Source organism: Erythrolamprus reginae, chromosome 2 (assembly GCF_031021105.1).
Source record: "Erythrolamprus reginae isolate rEryReg1 chromosome 2, rEryReg1.hap1, whole genome shotgun sequence".
NCBI classification, from domain to species: Eukaryota; Metazoa; Chordata; class Lepidosauria; order Squamata; family Dipsadidae; genus Erythrolamprus; species Erythrolamprus reginae.
In genome coordinates, this window is record NC_091951.1 from 144,859,130 (window position 1) to 144,879,991 (window position 20,862).

At 45.6% G+C, this 20,862-nt stretch overlaps 1 protein-coding gene across 3 annotated transcripts in view; it reads left to right on the forward strand.

Annotated features, from left to right (window-relative positions):
- Positions 1-20,862, forward strand: part of B3GNTL1 (UDP-GlcNAc:betaGal beta-1,3-N-acetylglucosaminyltransferase like 1) — a 207,561-nt gene that overhangs the window by 131,785 nt on the left and 54,914 nt on the right. For all 3 annotated transcript variants that reach the window (XM_070739756.1, XM_070739757.1, XM_070739758.1), the window contains exon 8: positions 7,959-8,083. In XM_070739756.1, the coding sequence (XP_070595857.1) occupies positions 7,959-8,083 (125 nt within the window). The remainder of the gene's footprint in view (positions 1-7,958; positions 8,084-20,862) is intronic.

Sequence of the window (20,862 nt, forward strand, 5' to 3'; positions counted from 1 at the left end):
GGTTTGGGGGGCTGCTAGGAAGCCGCCCATGCCGGCGGCAATGTTTTAAAACAGCCGCGCGGCTTTCCAATGAGTCCCGAAGACAAACGTCAAACTTCCGCGTTTGTCTTCGGGACTCATTGGAAAGCCGCGCGGCTGTTTTAAAACGTCGCCGCCGGCATGGGCGGCTTGCCAGCACCCCCCCGGACCCCCAACCCGGGTTTGTGGGGCTGCTAGGAAGCCGCCCATGCTGGCGGCGACGTTTTAAAACAGCCGCGCGGCTTTCCAATGAGTCCCGAAGACAAACGTCAAACTTCCGCGTTTGTCTTCGGGACTCATTGGAAAGCCGCGCGGCTGTTTTAAAACGTCGCCGCCGGCATGGGCGGCTTGCCAGCACCCCCCCGAACCCGGGTGAGCAGCGAGCGAACGGCGGGTGGCCGGGCAAAGGGCGGGTGAGCGGCAAAGGGCGGGCGAGCGGGTGGGGAGGGCTTCTCGCCCTCCCGCCAGCAAGAGGGGGAGCGAACGGCGTGGGCAGGCTGCGTACAAGCCGTTCGCTCGAGCCGCTTCCCAGCTGAGTACTCAGCTGGGAAGCGGCCCGAGCAAACGGCGTGGGCGGGAGAAGGGCGCGCGAGCCGCGGGCGCGCGGGCAGGCAGGCTGCGGACAAGCCGTTTGCTTGGGCCGCTTCCCAGCTGAGTACTCAGCTGGGAAGCGGCCCGAGCGAACGGCGTGGGCGGGAGAAGGGCGCGCGAGCCGCAGGCGCGCGGGCAGGCAGGCTGCGGACAAGCCGTTCGCTCGGGCCGCTTCCCAGCTGAGTACTCAGCTGGGAAGCGGCCCGAGCGAAGCGGCAGCAGCGAGGAGTTTGCGTGGGTGGTGGGGAAACTCCTCGCTGATGCCCGCCAAGACGGGGAAGACCTAGGGAAGCCGCCCAGCAGCTGATCTGCCCGGCGCCATCTACGCATGCGTGCCCATAGAAAAAAAGGGCACGCATGCGCAGATGGTGTTTTGACTTCCGGATTCAAAAATCGCAAATTAGCCTGTTCGCAATGGTCGGGAACGCAATAACCGGGGGATCACTGTATTATTCGCTTTTACATTGATTCCTATGGGAAACATTGTTTCATCTTACGAACTTTTCTTCTTACGAACCTCGTCATGGAACGAATTAAGTTCGTAAGACGAGGTACCACTGTATACCTTGACCTGTGTTCCTTGACTGTAATGGTGTTTTTCGAGGATTCTACATAGAAGAGATTGTCTTGTTCTGAAAGTCAATATTAGGCTGATATTTTTAATTCTACCAATTTAATGTGCTTTTTTATTCTGCTATAGCAGAGGTCCCCAACCGCCGGTCCGCGGACCGGGACCGGGCCGTTGGGGTTTTCCAGCCGGTCCGCGGCGTCGGAGACCCAAAGCCCATGTGGAGGAAGACGGAGCCAAGCGGGGCCACCCGGAGACCTTTTCCCGTCTTCTTCTCCTCGCTCGCTCCCCTCATAGCCAGCAGCCCCGCTCGCGGGGGGATGCCCGTTCGTAGCTACCAGCCCGCCAAGCGTCGAGGGGGCTTCCGAGGCTGAAGGGAAGAGCCGGAATGCCCTTCCCGGGTTTAGATTGCTTGCTGTTGGGGGAAACGGAGGAGGCGGCGGCGGCGGTGGGGCGCGATCGCCTACTTTCTGGAGCGAGGAGAAAAGAACCGCCGCCTCCTCCGTTTTCCCCAACAGCAAGCAATCTAAACCCGGGAAGGGCATTCCGGCTCTTCCCTTCAGCCTCGGAAGCCCCCTCGACGCTTGGCGGGCTGGTAGCTACGAACGGGCATCCCCCCGCGAGCGGGGCTGCTGGCTGTGAGGGGAGCGAGCGAGGAGAAGAAGACGGGAAAAGGTCTCCGGGTGGCCCCGCTTGGCTCCGTCTTCCTCCACGCAGGATGGGCTTTGGGTCTCCGACGCCCTCGCCCGTTCCCTCAGGAGCGATGAGTGGGACGTCTTCTTCTCCTCGCTCGCTCCCCTCATAACCATCCCTCCAGCGTCGAGGGGGCTTCCGAGGCTGAAGGGAAGAGCCGGAATGCCCTTCCCGGGTTTAGATTGCTTGCTGTTGGGGAAAACGGAGGAGGCGGCGGCGGCGGTGGGGCGCGATCGCCTACTTTCTGGAGCGAGGAGAAAAGAACCGCCGCCTCCTCCGTTTTCCCCAACAGCAAGCAATCTAAACCCGGGAAGGGCATTCCGGCTCTTCCCTTCAGCCTCGGAAGCCCCCTCGACGCTGGAGGGATGGTTATGAGGGGAGCGAGCGAGGAGAAGAAGACGTCCCACTCATCGCTCCTGAGGGAACGGGCGAGGGCGTCGGAGACCCAAAGCCCATCCTGTGTGGAGGGAGACGGAGCCAAGCGGGGCCACCCGGAGACCTTTTCCCGTCTTCTTCTCCTCGCTCGCTCCCCTCATAGCCAGCAGCCCCGCTCGCGGGGGGATGCCCGTTCGTAGCTACCAGCCCGCCAAGCGTCGAGGGGGCTTCCGAGGCTGAAGGGAAGAGCCGGAATGCCCTTCCCGGGTTTAGATTGCTTGCTGTTGGGGAAAACGGAGGAGGCGGCGGCGGCGGTGGGGCGCGATCGCCTACTTTCTGGAGCGAGGAGAAAAGAACCGCCGCCTCCTCCGTTTTCCCCAACAGCAAGCAATCTAAACCCGGGAAGGGCATTCCGGCTCTTCCCTTCAGCCTCGGAAGCCCCCTCGACGCTTGGCGGGCTGGTAGCTACGAACGGGCATCCCCCCGCGAGCGGGGCTGCTGGCTGTGAGGGGAGCGAGCGAGGAGAAGAAGACGGGAAAAGGTCTCCGGGTGGCCCCGCTTGGCTCCGTCTCCCTCCACACAGGATGGGCTTTGGGTCTCCGACGCCCTCGCCCGTTCCCTCAGGAGCGATGAGTGGGACGTCTTCTTCTCCTCGCTCGCTCCCCTCATAACCATCCCTCCAGCGTCGAGGGGGCTTCTGAGGCTGAAGGGAAGCGCCGGAATGCCCTTCCCGCGTTTAGATTGCTTGCCGTTGGGGGAAACGGAGGAGGCGGCGGCGGTGGGGCGCGATCGCCAAGTTTCTGGAGCAGATAGGCTTTGAGTTTTTGGCTGGGGGGGGAGAAGTAGGACCTTCCTAAGTTCCCCCCCCAGTCAAAATCACAAAGCCAGGCAGCCCCCAGCCGCCAAAGGAGCCTCCTCATTCTCCCTGCCCTGTGGAGAAGTGTGGAGGGCTGCGTCACTAAGCTCCACCCCTCCATAACCCCACCCCCATATGACCAAAGCCCCCCCCACCGGGCCGTAGAAAACTCGTCTAACTTAAAGCCGGTCCCTGGTGCTAAAAAGGTTGGGGACCTCTGTGCTATAGCTCCCAATGAGCACATTTTCTTATTAGATGTTCTTGGTTTAAAAGTTGTTTTAAAGTGTTGCACTTCTTTTTGAATAAGTATTTATCTTTATCACAATTAACATATCAGTAGCAGTATTTGTTTCTGAAGATATGTGACTACCAAGCTGTTAATTGGTAGTTTATTGATATGTAACTACCAAGTTATTCATTGTTTCCTTTTTATGGTAACCATGCCTTTTAAATTTGTAACCCTTTTTATTTAAGTGGGCCCCTTTCCATTTTGGCATGGAAATATATACATATTTTAAAGTAGCACTTCCATACATTGGTGCCGAAATAAGTCACAGAACATTTAAATCACAGTATTCTTAATTAGAGAATCTAGTGAAAGTAATAGTTTGAATGGAGAAATATGTAAGCACTGGGAATGGTATATGGTGTAATAAATTCTACAAATATGCATGTGGCAACATAAACACATAAAAACACACAAAAACTTGGGCAGCAGGTTGCGTTGTAATTAGAACCATGTGGTTAACTTGACTTAACTTGGAGCATGACATAAAGAACAGAAGCCAGGTTAAAATTTTGCCATTGACATAGCATCACCACAATGTTGAGCACAAGGGAAAAATAAATCTCACTAGAATGTAGGTTGAAAAAAATGGTGTTTTCTTTTTCTGGTGGTTATGTTGTTTTTCACATTCCCACTGCAAGTATTCATTATTCTCTGCTAAATTCTTTAATGCCCTTATTAGTAAACTTGATAGAACCCTATGTAAGTTATTTATTTTCAGCGTTAAATATTGCAGAGGTTAATGTAAAGTTGCAGATGAATCATTACATAATTATTTTTACCCAATGGCAAAAAATAAGCAGACTTTCTCAATCAGTATTATTTGTGGTATCTATGGCTCCTATAGAAACCAATATTTATGTCCCTTAATACTTACTACAGGTAGTTGTTTATCTGTATACAGTACTATGAAAATTGCAGCCCAAAATATTAGTATTCAATTCCTGTGTAAGAATTATATATACTTAGATTAATAACTGAATATTAGATCTCAGAGGGAATCATGCAGCTGAATCATGAAGGAATATAACCAAACCATGGTAAATTACTTGCAGAGTAATAAGCCCAGAAAACCCCTGAATGATAAAAAGCAGAAGAAAAATGATTTATACCAAAATTAAATAGATATGAATTAAGAAATTTTAAAGATTATACTTGTTGACTAATATACTTACATTATTGTATTGAAAATGGAAGGTGTATTGTATTGTATTGTATGTGTGTAGAGAGAAAAATAAAAAAAACTTTGGAGGAAAAAACACAATATAGTTAAGATATGATCTATACAAAATCTTTCAAATTAAGCTGCTTCTTTGGGTTTAAATTAGATCATGTCACATTTTGTAGTTTCCCTTGTTTCTGCCTTTGCCTCTTGGCAAATATGAACACTAAGATATAGGTGGAATTGAGTTTTTAAGTTTAGTTTAGTTTAGATTTGTTAATACTAGTTGCTGTTGGTCGCAAAGTCATGTCTGAACCATTGCGACCCCATGGACAATGTTCCTCCAGGCCTTCCTGCCTCTACCATCCTCCAGAGTCCATATAAGCTCACCCGACTGCTACAGTGACTCTATCCAGCCACCTCATTATCGTCCCCTTCTTCTTTTACACTCAATCATTCCCAGAATTAGGCTCTTTTCCAGTGAGTCCTTCCTTCTCATTATTTGGCCAAAGTATTTGAGTTTCCTCTTCAGACTTTGGCCTTCTAAAGAGCAGACAGAGTTGATCTCCTCTAGTACTGACTTGTTTGATCAGCTTGCAGAACAAGGGACTCACAGGCACTGTTCCCTCTAAGCTGCGTGGCCATGTGATTCTGCAGGCAACAAGAAACCAGCACTTTCCAAGTACCGCACAGTCATGATGGGGAACATGCCTCCCAGAATTCTCCAGCCAGCAAAGCTCTATTGCAAAAGTTTATGCTCAAACTTCATATGAAAGAATTTGATCAAGCGAATATATTTCATTTTTTAAAGCTACTCCAAGCACCTACTGCATGGATAAATAAAATGATGGAAAGAATGCTTGAAAAGATTATTTCTGCATATGTTTAATATTAACCACACCTTAAGAACTATCAAGTCACTAGGGATTAGTACAGTATTCCTCTTTTTACTGTTCAATCATAAGAATGCAAAAATGGTAAAAATGTGTGCTTTGCTTAAGCCAGAGGTCTTCAAACTTGGCAACTTTAAGACTTGTGGACTTCAAGTTGAGCAAAGCTGGCTGGAGAATTCTGGGACTTGGAGTCCACAAGTCTTAAAGTTGCCAGGTTTTTGAGGATTTTTTGGGATTTTTAAACTCAGGATGCCTGGTTTCGTTCTACAGCTAGCTATAGGGTTTCATTAGAGTTTATTTTGCTCCCTCCTTCTTTCTTTGTTCCCTCCCTGGTTTCTATGGTGTCTTCAAAACGTAGATTAATGGTTAATGCAGTGCAGCACCTGCTCTCCATTCAAGCCACTAGAGATCTGAGAAGTTTGGGGTTTTATTCCCTTCTATTCATGGTTTCCAAGTCGTCCAGGGATTGGCACCCCGTTCTGGATCTCAAACGTCTCAATTTATTTATTTTATTTATTTATTATTTGGATTTGTATGCCGCCCCTCTCTGAAGACTTTATTAAATACATAAAATTTTAAATGCACTCATTAATAATAATAATAATAATAATAATAATAATAATAATAATAATAATAATAATTTATTGGATTTGTATACTGCCCCTCTCTATAGACATTCTCCATTACATTCTATACCAGCAAACACTCATCAGGGGGATTTCATGGCCTCCCTTGACTTAACCGAGGCATACCTTCACATCTCACATCACCTTGCACTCAGCCTTCTTTATGGTTCTTTATGGTTCAACTTTTACAGCCATACATCGCAACTTAGAAAACCATAGCCTTGACTGTAGTTAATACTACATATCCTTTAAATATTTACATAAGAGGCTTTGGAATGCAAACAGTGGTTAGAATAATTATTTAATTTACAAATTGCTGCTTAACTCCCAACTTCATTTTTCATATTTTTATGCTTTATTTTTATTGCTTACAAGTAAGCAGCTCCAAGATCCTTTCTTGCTAAAGAGTAAAGTTAAATTATTTTAAATGAAGAGTAGTTAAATAAAATTTTATTTTGAAAACATATAATATGTTGCATTTTGTTTGATATTGGGCATTCTATATTGAAGACACGATAATTACATCAAATGATCAAGTTTTTTCTTCAGTTTTTTTTTACTGCATGGGACTTTAGTTTTGGATAGATAGATGGAAGCTCAATATAGAAACAAGTAAAAAATGACCAGAATTATTTAAAAGAAACTTCTACCAGTAAATTGACACAGCTTAACAACATGTCTTGAAATTTTAGTAATTTGTGAAACTAAATTCTCAGGACTATTACAAAACACTTTAGGATAAAAAAGTATTTAGAACAACTGAGAATTCAACAAAACAGAATGCTGTGATTTCTATCTTCTCCTTCTGGAACCTTCTGATATGCTACCCACTATTTTTTTAGCCACCTAACATATGTTAGTTTTATGATTCATTTTGAGTGCAATGTTATGTCTTTTCTATAAACCAAATTTGTTTATATAGCATGGTCTCATAACAGCTTGGTAACAGAAATGGTTTAAAAATGAACAATATCTTGAAAATATTTGAGGATTATATGATTTGTTTTACACTGTCACATGGCTGTGCACTGGCATCCTTCAGTCTCGAAAGACCATGATATAATGTTCTGGATTCTATATTGTTGCTATATTCAAACAGAAGTTCTTGATAATTTTCACTTATATGAAATAATGGATAGAATTTGAGAATAGGATTTTGAAATTTCGTAAATTACTCAAGACCCACCTATATCGCCAGGCATGGGGGAACTGAGACACCTCCCCCAGGCTTTTATATTTTATGTTTGGTATGTATGTGTTATTTGGTTTTAAATGATGGGGTTTTATATGTTTTTTTCTCTTTTAATATTAGATTAGTTCCACTGTAACCATTGTTTTTATTATTGTTGTGAGCCTCCCCAAGTCTTTGGAGAGGGGTGGCATACAAATCTAATAAATTTATTATTATTATTATTATTATTATTATTATTATTATTATTATTAAATTCTATATCTGATATGAAGAAAGATGGTATGCGTGGCTCTTACTGACATTTTATCTCACATTCTGAAATGATCATGAACATTTAGAGTACTCAATTTGTTTATTCTGGTCAAGATTGGGTGACATTTATGGTATTTTTTCCAAAGCAGAGGTTTATCATAGTTTCTCTCAATTTCATAGTGCACAACTATATTATGTTCTTTAATGATTTGGGGAGGGGTATTTTTGCTCTCAAAAATCAAACCGAAATCATTTTTGTTACAAATATTTCCAGTAATGTAAAGTTTTCTCATTGCCTTTACTACAGATTATTTCTGAAGATCCATTCAATAAACATACTCACAGGTTCTAATATATTATATTAGACTTATATTGCTATAGGTGTTAAAAATAATAGTGTACTGTATCAAGTTATTTTCATTTGCACAAAATATGGTCTCTTGCAGGGGACCCCAGAGGATCTGCTCTTCTTTTATGAACATCTTCGAAAAGGTGGAGAAGTGTTTCGAGTTGATAAGTGCCTCCTCCTGTATCGTTACCATGCGCAGGCAGCCACTAACACAGTTTTAGAGTAAGTCATGTTTTGTATGAAATAACTTGGAGTACTAATGGCTTATAGGTTTATTTCCTAACAATAGAGACATTTCTTTGGATAATTTGCTTGCAGAGTTACAATTTTTTTTTTAACTTGTAAATTGCATGATGTTTAACAATTGTGGTCTCAAATTATTTTTAGTATGTTAATTACATTTTTACAACATGTATCCTTTAACACTAAAATTAGTTAATATGGATGTAGCTATGATACGATCCAATAAACATTCAACCTGACTGCTTTCTGGCTGTAATCATTTTAGTTGTCTTGTTTTGGGAACACCCAGCAGGCAGGGAGGAAGAATCAAGCAGTGAGATAGCCTTGAATCATTGACCTCGTCTAATTTCCATGAAATTGTATCTATCAGTTCCCAAGGGAAGACAAGCAGTCTAGAGAGATTCCTATATTGTTTATTTACGGTACTGTACTTGTTTTGTCAAATACGTATTGGTGGTATACAAAACAATGTTTATATACATGATAGTAAGAGGGAAAACATTAGGACGGGGAACGGAAGGCACGCTGGTGCACTTATGCACGCCCCATGTGTAGATCTATTCTTTTTCAACTGACAATTAGTTTTTCATGTGATTCTATACTAGAACTGTAGAATTGGCTAACACACCATGGACAAGTCACCACAAGCAAACTTGCCACAGCAAGTAACCGTGGGACGACTTACCATGGGGCAATTCAGTGTGAGATAACTGTATGCTAGATATTAATATTTCTTAAGATGACCATTCGCTTTCTTAGTTTTATTAACATCATTGTGATTTTATTATTATTATTTATATTATTATTAATAATAATAATATTTACTGATAATATTAAGAGAGGAATGGGTCTAGAGTACAGTTATCTTGCATTGAATTGTCCCGTACTTCGTTGGCAATGGCAAGTTGGTCATGGCAAGTTGAGTTTGCTTAATTGATATAATTGAGTTTTAAATCAATTGAACAACTTACTGGTATTTGTTCACAGAAGACTTAAAAACCCATCTTTGTAGAGTTTATGGAGATTCCAAAACTAATATTCCAAATTTGATCAAAAATTGAGACATTTTAAATATTTCTTTCATTTGCTGAGATTTGCTAAGATTCTGACATAAAATTTTGCATCTAAAAAAAGGAAAAGAAATGATTTTTTGCTTAACAACTTTTGTTGAGTATCAGTGATTTTTTTTCTGGTTCTTTGTATTCATATGTTATTTAATGAGATAAGTTTGTAAAATGTAACAATTTACTAGAGTTTGATCACCACAGAGAAGGAATATGGAGAATTGAAAGGAAAAATTTGACTTCCTATTACTACTTAATTGATATCATATTATTCAATATGTGATATGATGGTTAGAATTTTTGCAACCTTTTCTAATGGTATTTCAAACTATCACTTATTCTCTTCTGTGGGAAAATGTTTTATTGGAAATGGATTTGTTATGAATTAACCGCAAGCTGTTAAGTCCATTTTACAAGAAGACTGTATGGCACAGATCCCTGGATTACAGCATACTTGCAGAATGTGAAAATGGCACAAAGCAATTTCAGATGGGTGCTGTACACACACAAATACGAAGCTTCCATTATCTCTTTTTCTCCATTGACTCTGGAAGGAGAGTCCATCATGGGTTGTAAACCAATCCTATTGGTAGAGACTGAGTTAATTTAAATAACTAATTAACTGGCACCGCCCCCTTAGCAGCTCCCATGAGCCAGTTTTAAAAACTCAGTCTAAGTGTAGAGACGTTTGAGTTTTTCTTCTGAGTTACCTCATGTTATTTGAACATATATGGTTTGATTGAAATTGATTAAATTTGATTAAATTACTTAATTAATTATGTTAATTATTTAATTTTTTTTTACCGTTTTAATGTTTTTTCTTCTGTTTCTACAGGTCAGATCAAGTGATCCTGTAAGGGGTCTCTGCCCTCCGTGGGCACTCCCCCACCGTTTTCTCCTCGGGGGGCCCTTCCCTCAGCGGGTACCACCCCAAGCGAGGAGCGACACAGCCTGGGGTCCCTGGCCTCCGAGGCCAGACCCGGCTGCGAGCCGAAGGTGGGGGGGTCCGCCCCCCCCCACTGGGAGGCTTGGGGGAAGCTCCGATTCCCCAGAAACAGCGTTTTTGGAAAGCTGGCTGGGCGCCAGCGCCTCTCAGCTGTTCGGCGGAGCGAAAAAAAAGCCGCCGCCGCCGCCGCTTCCTGGATCGTCGTTTCAGCGAAAAGTTAAAAGGAGCTGTCAGAAGCGCGGGGCTGGCTGTGAAGAGGCTGATGTCCCTGGGGGTGTTGCCCCCCCATAAGGGTGACGCGAGGAGCCAGCAGCACTAAAAGTGCAAGTTCCTTCAGCAGTTGCTCTCGCGCCCGCCATTTTGTTGCCAAGGCGGGAAAACGTTGCTCTCCGCTCCGTTGCTGGGCGCGAACAACAGGAGCTGGGCTATTCTGCGCATGCGCAAGGCCCAGGGGTGTCGGATCGCCATTTTGTGCTCATTTTTGGTGAAGAAAGCTGTCAGCGATTTCTAATCTGTGAGTACAATGGAAGATCAATCACTTCCAGTGAAGCTGCCCTCTCCTAGCACGGTTCCCAAGGCCAAAGCTAGGTCCAAAGATAAGGCCAAGGCCCAGCACTCCTCTTCCTCGCTTAAGGAAGCTGAAAAGCGGATTCAGGCCTTGGAAAAGAGGTTGGAGGCGGCCCTTCACACCCCCTTGACCATTTCTCCTCTGTCTGCGCAGTATTTGCCCCTGGCCAGGGGCACATCTACTCTTAATCCTGCTATAAGACCAGCAGAGGTGCTGTCAGACCACGATTGGTCTCCAGACAGACAGATGCCAACTATGCCTCAGGTGCTCCCTTCTCCTGGTCCTATCCAGCCTAGGCCAGGGTCAGCAAGTCAGTCTCTAAGGAGCGGCCAGGGACCCTCAGCCACCTTCACGCCAACAGCAGCGGGGCTTCGGGGTCCACCTGAGATTTGGCCTTCTGCAGGGATTAGACCTCAGCCAGATGCTTGGCCTCAGATGTCCCCTTCGGTTCAGGATTTAATTAATAATGCCTACACTCAGGGGATGGCGGCGGGGGTGCAACAAGTTACACAGCAGCCTCGCCAGGTGCAATCAAAAAATCTGTGGTGCGCACCGCCCCCCTCAGGATTGGGGTCTTGGGCTGAGGAAGCAAACCCTTTAGAGGAAACTGAAAAAGACTATGAGCTGTCTGATGACGAGACACCACCAGAGCAGCCTGTGGCGGCCGGGCTTTTTAAAGCCTCAACTTTCAGGGTATTGCTTCATAAGGCCAAACAGACTGTAGACTTGCCAGGTCCTGGAAAATCAACAGACACCACTGATTGGACCAGACCGGCTACAGTCCTTTTTAAAGAACCCCAGCCTGAGTCAGAGCACATTCCATCCTCTGATATTATCCAACAGAGTGTAAAAAGGCCCTGGCAACATCCAGCTGCCACTCAGGGCCCCTCTGCAGTGGAGCGCAGATTCTACACGTTTGATGAGGAGGTAGAAAAATTACTGGAGTTCCCTCCTATAGATCAGCCTGTCATGCAGCTGATCTCCAAGTCCTTAGTACCATCTGAGACAGGCGATAGCCTAAAGCCTGAGGACAGAAAGGCAGAGGTGTTGATACGCAAAACCCACCAGATGGCGAGCTGGGGATTTCGAGCAGCGGCGGCTGCTTCCTTTTTCACGAGAGCATCTATCGTATGGCTGCAAGAGATGCAGGCCAGACTTGGACCAGATGAGGGTCGCTTGCGACAGGATCTTGGGAAGCTGTTGGCAGCAGCAGAGTTTTCAGCGGACGTCACTCTGCATGCGGCCAAATTTTCGGCCAGGAGTATGGCGGCCACACTGTCATCAAGGCGCCTGCTCTGGCTGCGAAGCTGGCCAGCAGACCTAAAGTCCAAATGGAACCTGGCCTTGGCACCCTTTCAAGGGGAAAAGCTTTTTGGGGAAGCGTTGGATCCTGTCCTTGTGGAAGACAAGGATAAGAGGAAGTCCCTCCCCAGAGCCTACAGGCGCCAGGAGCGTCGCTTTACTCCCTACCAACGCAGGCCGTCCTTTCGGTGGGACTCTTCTGCTCCAGAGGGTCAAAATACCAGACCCTATTCCCAGGCCCAGTATAATTCCAACTCGTTCCGAGGAGATAGAGCGCCCTTCCAGGATCGCCAGAGAGGGTATCAACAGTCGAGGCGTCCCTTTCGTGGCAACCAGAGGGGCTTCAAGCGCTCTAAGTGACTCTTTTCAACAGCCCCTGGGAGGAAAACTTCGTTTTTTCGAGGCCGCATGGCGGACTACGTCTTCCGACAGGTGGGCGTTAGCAACTGTCTCCCAGGGCTTGCGCTTGGAGTTCCTCCAGCCCCCACCATACCGTTATGTTCAGTGCCCAGTTCAGCGGGACCCCCTGAAGAGGTCACAGCTTCAGCAGGAGGTATCCCACCTCTTGGAGATACGGGCGATAGAGGAAGTGCCCAGGCACGAAATAGGTACCGGCTTTTATTCAAGGGTCTTCCTTGTACCAAAAACATCGGGAGGGGTACGCATGATCCTCAATTTAAAGCACCTCAACACTTACATCAAATATCGGCGATTCCGAATGCATTCGCTCCAAACCATCTTGGCTGCAATCCGAAAGCAGGATCTATTAACATCTATAGACTTGAAAGAGGCCTACTTGCATGTGCCAATCCTGCAGTCTCATCGGAGATTTCTCCGGTTCGCCCTGGAAGGCTCTCACTACCAGTACAGGGCAATGCCGTTCGGCCTGTCTTCGGCCCCTCGCACTTTTACAAAGCTGCTCGACGTATTGACGGCACATATCAGATCCCAGGGAATTCGGGTTCTAGCCTACCTGGACGATCTCATTATCCTGTCCAGATCCTCTCAGAGGGCGCTGGCAGATTTGGCAGTCACCAGACAGACGTTGGAATCCCATGGGTTCACGATCAACGAGGAAAAAAGTCATCTTCTTCCAACAGCCAGGCTGTTACACCTGGGTTCCGTGATAGACACCTCCACAGGGACTGTGACTTTATCTCCGGAAAGGATGGCAAACATCCGACAGTTGATCTTGCATCTTCGACACCAACAACGGGTGTCTCTCGCATTCCTGTCCAAGCTCCTGGGCACCCTTGTTTCAACTATCGGAATTCTGCCTTGGGCCCGTCATCATCTCAGGGTCCTTCAATGGTTCCTTCTGCCATGGCAAAAGGCCAAACTGAGTCACTCACAAAGATTAGTGCGACTCCCTTCTTCAGTCAAGGTATCTTTGAGCTGGTGGATTTCCCCTGCCTTGGGCAACGGGTCCCTCTTCTGCAACCGGGACCGCCTAATCTTCACAACGGATGCCAGTCTGTCCGGTTGGGGGGCCCACATGGGACTACACATGGCCCAGGGTCTTTGGTCTCCGGAAGATCTGAGCCCAATCAACATCAACTATTTGGAGCTCAGGGCTGTCTTTCTGGCTCTTCAGGCCTTCCTCCCTTGGGTTCTGGGCAAACATGTGTTGGTCTTAACCGACAATGTGGCTACCAGGGCCCATTTGAATCATCAAGGGGGAACGAAGTCTCTTCGTTTAATGGTCGAGTCAGCGGCCCTGTTCAACTGGGCGGAACCCCGGCTAGCCTCACTGTCGGCGGAACATATAGCCGGGACCAGCAACGTTCAGGCAGACTGGCAGAGCAGGTCTACCCTGGACCCCGGAGAGTGGAGACTGGATCCCGGAGTATTTCATCTGATAAGTCAACGTTTCGGGACTCCTCTGGTGGACCTGTTTGCGTCTCAGGCCAACACGCAGCTAGTGAGGTTTTATTCCCGGTTTCCAACGCCGAGGGCAGAGAAAGTCAACGCCCTCTTGTCTCCATGGCCCAAGGGTCTCTTGTATGCATTCCCCCCAACGTGTCTACTACAACGGGTGCTGGACAAAATAATCCAGGAGAGGGCCGAAGTCATCATAGTGGCGCCATATTGGCCCCGCCGGCCGTGGTTCGCGGACCTGGTAGCTCTCTCAGTGTCCCCTCCTTGGAGGATCCCGGATCGCCTGGTCTCCCTCACTCAGGGCTCCATTTGTCACCCGGAACCTCAATGGTTCCAATTAGCCGCTTGGCGTGTGAGCGGGAGCGACTAACGCAGCAACATCTACCGGACACAGTCATTGCGACTATGCAGGCGGCTCGTTGGCCATCGACAGTGCGGATATACCAGGCAACATGGGCAGCCTTCTGCAGATTTTGTTCGGCCCGCCATTGTGATCCAAAGCAAGCCTCGCTAATTGCAATCCTTGAATTTCTCCAATCTGGCATTGAGCGGGGTTTAGCCCCCAACACCTTAAAAAGGCAGGTGGCGGCCCTGTCAACTATAGTCCGGGTGTCAGACTTTCGATCTTTGGCTCAACATCCATGGGTGAGAGATTTCATCAAAGGAGCTATTAACAAGCACGCTCCTCCGGTAAGGAGATTCCCGACATGGGATCTCACCCTAGTGTTACGTGCCCTCACGGGACCTCCCTTTGAGCCCATGAGGTCGATTTCATATAGACTCTTATCAATAAAGACATTGTTTTTGGTGGCGATTACATCTGCCCGCAGGGTCTCTGAGTTGTCAGCGCTGTCCGTCAGGCCGGACTTATGTGTGTTCCATCCGGACAGAGTGGTGCTGCGGTTGGACCCTTCGTTTATCCCGAAGGTGAATTCAGATTTTCACAGAAGGCAAGAACTGGTTTTACCGGACTTCTGCACACATGGTCAACATCCTTCTGAACTTCGTTGGCACAAGATTGATGTCCGAAGGGCTTTGAAGCTCTATATCAGGAGAACTGCTTCATTTCGAAAAACTGAAAGACTATTTCGTTTGCTCAGGCCACGATGGGTCTTGGAGTTTCTTCGCAATCCCTTAGCCGCTGGATTAAAGATTGCATTGCGGAGGCTTATACATCGAGATCTCAATCTCCTCCCACCGGGGTCATGGCCCATTCCACCAGAAGTGCGGCTACTTCGGCGGCTTGGTCAACGCAAGCTTCTTTAGAGGATATCTGTCGTGCCGCTACTTGGGCCTCATCGTCTACTTTTATACGCCATTATAGACTGGACTCATTGGCTTCGGCAGAGGCTTCATTTGGCAGGCGTGTCTTGCAGCGAGTGTGTGTCACTCCAACGACCTCGGCCCAGCCTTTTCCATCCCAGGGGATTTGATCTTTGGTATATCCCATGATGGACTCTCCTTCCAGAGTCAATGGAGAAGAACCGTTGTACATACCTGAACGGTCTTCTCAGTGCTCTGGAAGGAGAGTCCATACCCACCCGGCATGGTGTTTGGCCAGGTCGCCGGAGTGCTGGGACTGTTAAAGTTTATATTTTGTTATGAAGTTAATAAAATTTCTGATTTTTACATTGTCTTCATTTTTAAAACTGGCTCATGGGGGCTGCTAAGGGGGCGGTGCCAGTTAATTAATTATTTAAATGGAGGGCCAGGCATTCCTGAACCACTCAGAGAAAGCGCTCTCACAGCCGCTTTGCTGGGAGCACTTTCGCCGAGCGCTTCAGGAACGCCCACCCGGCCCCTCTCGCAGCCCCTTCTCTGGGAGCGCTTTCGTCCAGGGCTGTCAGCAAAGGGGCTGCAGGAGAGGCAGGGCAGGCGTTCCCGAAGTGCTCGGAGAAAGTGCTCTCGCAGCCGCTTCGCTGGGAGTGCTTTCGCCGAGCATTTTGGGAACGACTGCCCCGCCCCTCTCACAGCCCCTTCGCTGACAGCCCTGGCACTGAGCCCCCAAATGATGCAGCGGGCCTCCTGCAGCTGCCCCTCTGCTCCAGCCCCGCCCTCCCAAAGGGTGGGGCTGCTACGTCCCAGTGGATTCCATCCCTCTGGCCAGGACAAGAAGATAGTGGCAGCGGCAGCTGTTTCCCTTTGAGAAGCAGCAGCAGTGCCAAGAATCACCTGGATTTTCTCTGTCTGTTTTCACCTGAAGAAATATATTTTTAAGAATGCATTGAAATTCACAGTCTTCAATCTCTTATTGTCAGGATTCATAATACAAGTGTGAAAATTGGAATCATCAAAATTCCCTTGAAAAATGCTAGTCAAAAAGGCTGGACAGAGTCACTGGCTGTTTGCTCTTATAAAGTTTGCCCCCCTTTTTAAAAATTTGTGGCTTGAAAGCAAGGAGGGCATCCTTCTTTTGACCATTTTTAGTTCCAAAATGTTTAAAGCAATTCTCTCCCAATATATTTATTTAGAATGCTTCCATAAAATATGGGAAGAAGAGATTATTTGTTGCATTTTAAGAGAAGTAATAATTTACTAAAATTGCTTATACTTGTGATGAAGAATTCATAACTTTATATTTTTATTCTTTACCATATTCTTATTTTTTTTTCTGCACTTCCGGTTTTCTTTTTTTTCTTTTTTTTTAGTTTGTATTAGTTTTCATCTTTTTAATTGTAACTTAATAGCAATGCTTTTTTTAAAGAACAACATGGAGCTTTACTGCACTGCATTCAGTTCTTTGAGTTATATCCATTTATATCTATAGGACATAGATATAAATAGGCAAGCAGTTTTCCTAGGAATGCTTACAGATGCCTGAAGGCAATCTTGCACAGGATTTTTCAGATTTCATAATAGGGGTGGTGCTGAAGTGCTTTGGTTTTATGTCTCTGAGGGCAGATTCTCATAGCTAATGTTCAGCTAATTTCTTTTCTTGATAGTACTTGGTTGAAATCATTTACCTCCAACAGTGACACCTGTGCAAGTATTATAAATAAAGTTAAATGATGTGGATATTTTAGGTGATATCTGGAATTTGAAAGAGAAAATACTTGATATTGACTATTTAGAATATACGATTTCAGATTGAAATGTGGGTATAAAATTGTAGCCCTCTGAAATCATATTTAAACAATCCGTTTTTAGTAGATGTATCTTCAGAAATTAATCTCGATGATAATTACTAAAGAATATAGATTGTTTAAAGAAAGATGTGCCATCTAATATGTTCAGCAAAGATAGCAATCAGCCTAAATTATCAGTGTTCTAATCATACTTTGTCAGAGCCGACATGCCCCAAAGGCAGAAACGATTTTATTTATTTATTTATTTATTTATTTATTCATTCATTCATTCATTCATTCATTCATTCATTCATTCATTCATTCATTTATTAGATTTGTATGCCGCCCCTCTCCATAGACTCGGGGCAGCTAACAACAATAATAAACAACAGCATATAACAAATCTAATATTTAAAATTTCTAAAAACCCTTATTAAAAACCAAACATACACACAAACATACCATGCATAAATTGTATAGGCCTAGGGGGAACGAATATCTCAATTCCCCCATGCCTGACGACAGGGGTGGGTTTTAAGGAGCTTACGAAAGGCGAGGAGGGTGGGGGCAATTCTGATGTCTGGGGGGAGCTGGTTCCAGAGGGCCGGGGCCGTCACAGAGAAGGCTCTTCCCCTGGGCCCCGCCAAACGACATTGTTTAGTTGATGGGACCCGTAGAAGGCCCACTCTGTGGGACCTAACTGGTCGCTGGGATTTGTGCGGCAGAAGGCGGTCCCGGAGATACTCTGGTCCGATGCCATGAAGGGCTTTATAGGTCATACTAATCGAATAGTATTTATCTAATTTTGCAATTCTCATTGCAAGAAGGAAAAAAGTTAATGTCTGACTGGTTAGTGGAAGAGTTACGTTTTATACATTTGCAATATTTAAATGTAGGAATAAATTACTCTTCTTCCCCTTCTGGGAATTCCCATGATTAATTTGTTCTACAGAATAGATTACTGAAAGGCAAAATGGATATGAGAAGGAAAAAGCCTCATTCTCTTAATCTACTGTGGTAGAGGCTTCGGGATTATGGACTTTGTGGACTTTGTATGGACTTTGTGATGACTGAATCTAAACCAGTAGTTCTCAACCTGGGGATTGGGATCCCTTTTGGGGTCAAATGATCATTTCACAGAGGTCGCCTAGGATCATGGAAAAATATAAATTTCCATGGTGTTGGAACTAAAGCTTCTATTCTGGCCCCGTGGAACATATTTTTACAATCCGATTAATCAGGCATATAGAGTGGTGATGTCCCTCATGACTTTCCTGCCAATCAGCTTAAAGCTCTATTGGGAGAATTGGCGCTAGACTTATGGTTAGGGGTCAGCACAACATGAGGAACTGTATTAAGGGGTCGCGGCTTTAGAAAGATTGAGAACCACTGACTAAACCATAATTCATCACCTTTCTAGTATTCCAGCAGCTGTGGGGTCCACTTTTCGGATCATTGAATGCCATCTGGCATGACCAAATGCAGCATGTGGGTCGTGTCTGCATTCATTCATTCATTCATTCATTCATTCATTCATTCATTTGTCTATGTATTTGTTTATTAATTTATTTATTGGAATTTGACAAAGAAAAATGAGGACAAGAATAAGAGAATAAAAATACAATGACAGGGATGATAGACACGTTGGTGCACTTATGCACTCCCCCTCTACTGATCACTTGTGTGAAGTAAGGTCCATAGAAGTCAATTTGTGACTGAAACTGAAAATTTGTAGCTGAGACAACTGAATCAGGTAGGACATTCCAGACTTTGACAACTCTATTACAGAAATCATAGTTTTTACAGTCATGTTTAGAATGATTTACATTGAGTTTAAAGCCTTGGGAGGACGATGGCTTTAGATCCGTTGCGACAAAAACCCCGATCGTCTGTCTTGTTGCCTGAACCTGACATTGATTTGGTCTGTGTTCAGCTCAACACCACCCTTATGGGCAGGTGTAATCCAGCAGAATTGCTAGGAGGAATAGAACTCACTGCCTATGGTACAATCTAACTGAAGTAGTATGAATATTATTAATAGAAACAACATAATTATAAATTTTTCTGCCTGCTTACAAACATTTTAATATTGTCACTTAATAATATTGAAAATATTTTTCAGCATACCCAATAACATATTTGGACTTTGAGGGTCACCAAGCACAGTAATGTAATTTTATTTATATGACATTTTATTGTTTTCAGGGTTACAAATGTATCTAATACTCCTTCCAGCTCTTATTTCCTGCACAATAACAGCCTTGTGAGATGGGTTAGGCGGAGAAAGAGTGACTAACGCAAAGTCACTAGCTGGCTTTCATGTTCAAGTTGGGACTAGAAATCAGTATATTGATTCTCCTGTGCACTGCTAAGGACAGACCAAGTAAGGGGTAAACTTTGGTTGGTTGCCAAGGGATTGAGCTATTTTTAGATTGAAGCACTTCCTCTCTGCTCCACTGGCTGTGATGTGTCAGTTTTCAAACTCAGTCAGCAAAGAAGTGACATGATTAATTTCTCTCAATAACAACTTGAGCAATGACTGAACATTTTCTCCTATTTGGATTTTCCTTTCGTCAATTACATTATTGGAAAAGAGGTCACTTCTTTCTGCCAGTGGGTGTACAGGTTCCTTGGTATGCTGATAAGAACCACCACCACCACCAAACAGCTGGGAAGCTGGAGTCCCTACCCCATGGGCCTATACTCTGAGCAAAGTGAATGCAGTCAGTGAGGTTTATTCACAATGTCTGGGTTATCGTCCCAAGTGCCGCTGAAATGCAGGTTGGTCTTCATTTCATCTCGGCAGGGTACAAGGTATAATTTTGGCCGGGAGGTTTGCCTTTTGCCTCCATGACTGATGGTGGCCATTTTGAATTCAACAAGTGCCTGTTACCAGGCAGCTTTCATCTGAGTCTGGGGAAGGCCGGTGGCCATTTTGTTTGGCCATTTGCCATGTGTTCATCTTCCTTTTATGCTGGTAGCCATTTTGGAAAGTCCTGACCATGAGCCTCCAAATCGCCATCTTGCTGGCATTCTTTCCACCAGATAGAATGCCTTTTTTCCTGCTTCGCTTCTAATTCTCTATAGGTGGCTCAGATCAGTGCTTGTTCTGAACACGAGTGGTTGGACTAAATACCTTCCCACCTGGCCACATTTATAGGAGTCCCTGCCTCAGGGAAATACCCCTTGTAACCCTTAGATATTTAGCGTTCTAAGTCGGACAAAGGGCAGAAGGCCTCTACTTCCACTGGCTCCAAGGAGGCCACCTCTAAAAACTAGGCCTCTCCAAAGACAGGTCTGAAATAGCCTCAAAGGCACTGAGGAGCAGGCATCTGCAGCAGCCTTAAAGGTCGCAAAAAGAAGGTTTCATGCCTTGGAAAAACAATTCGCTAAGGCCCCAAAACAAGCAGAGTTGTCCCTTTTACCAGCACCACAGTAGCTACCTCAACTACCTTTGTAGGATCCTCTATCTTTCAATGGTTTGCTGCCTCCTCCAGTCCAGAGGACTCCTCTGATTGCCATGGTCTTTCAACCTGTGGATGCTGCATCTGAAAGGGATTGATCGCTGGACTGTCCCATTGTATCCCATATCATAGAATAGAGGGACCCCTCCTTACCAACTGCCTTTATAAGCCTTGCCCAGGGCCCACTGACCCTGTGGGTTTCTGACCCCTTTAACATTTAAACGCACTGCAGCAGGCCTCGGTCCTGGGAAAGATAGCTAGCAACACCTCCCAGCAGATGTCCAAGATATGATTGCAAATGTCTTCTCTCAGGTCATTGCTGTCAGTCTTCAGCAGAGATCACCTTGCCCTGTCAACTCTGTCTTGTTGCAGGAGATCTGGTCCCATCAGAGGAGGCTTATTCTCACCATACGTCCGGTCTCAGCAAGGTTTCCCTTCAAGGTGAGGGCAGTATTATGGATGAGGAATTCT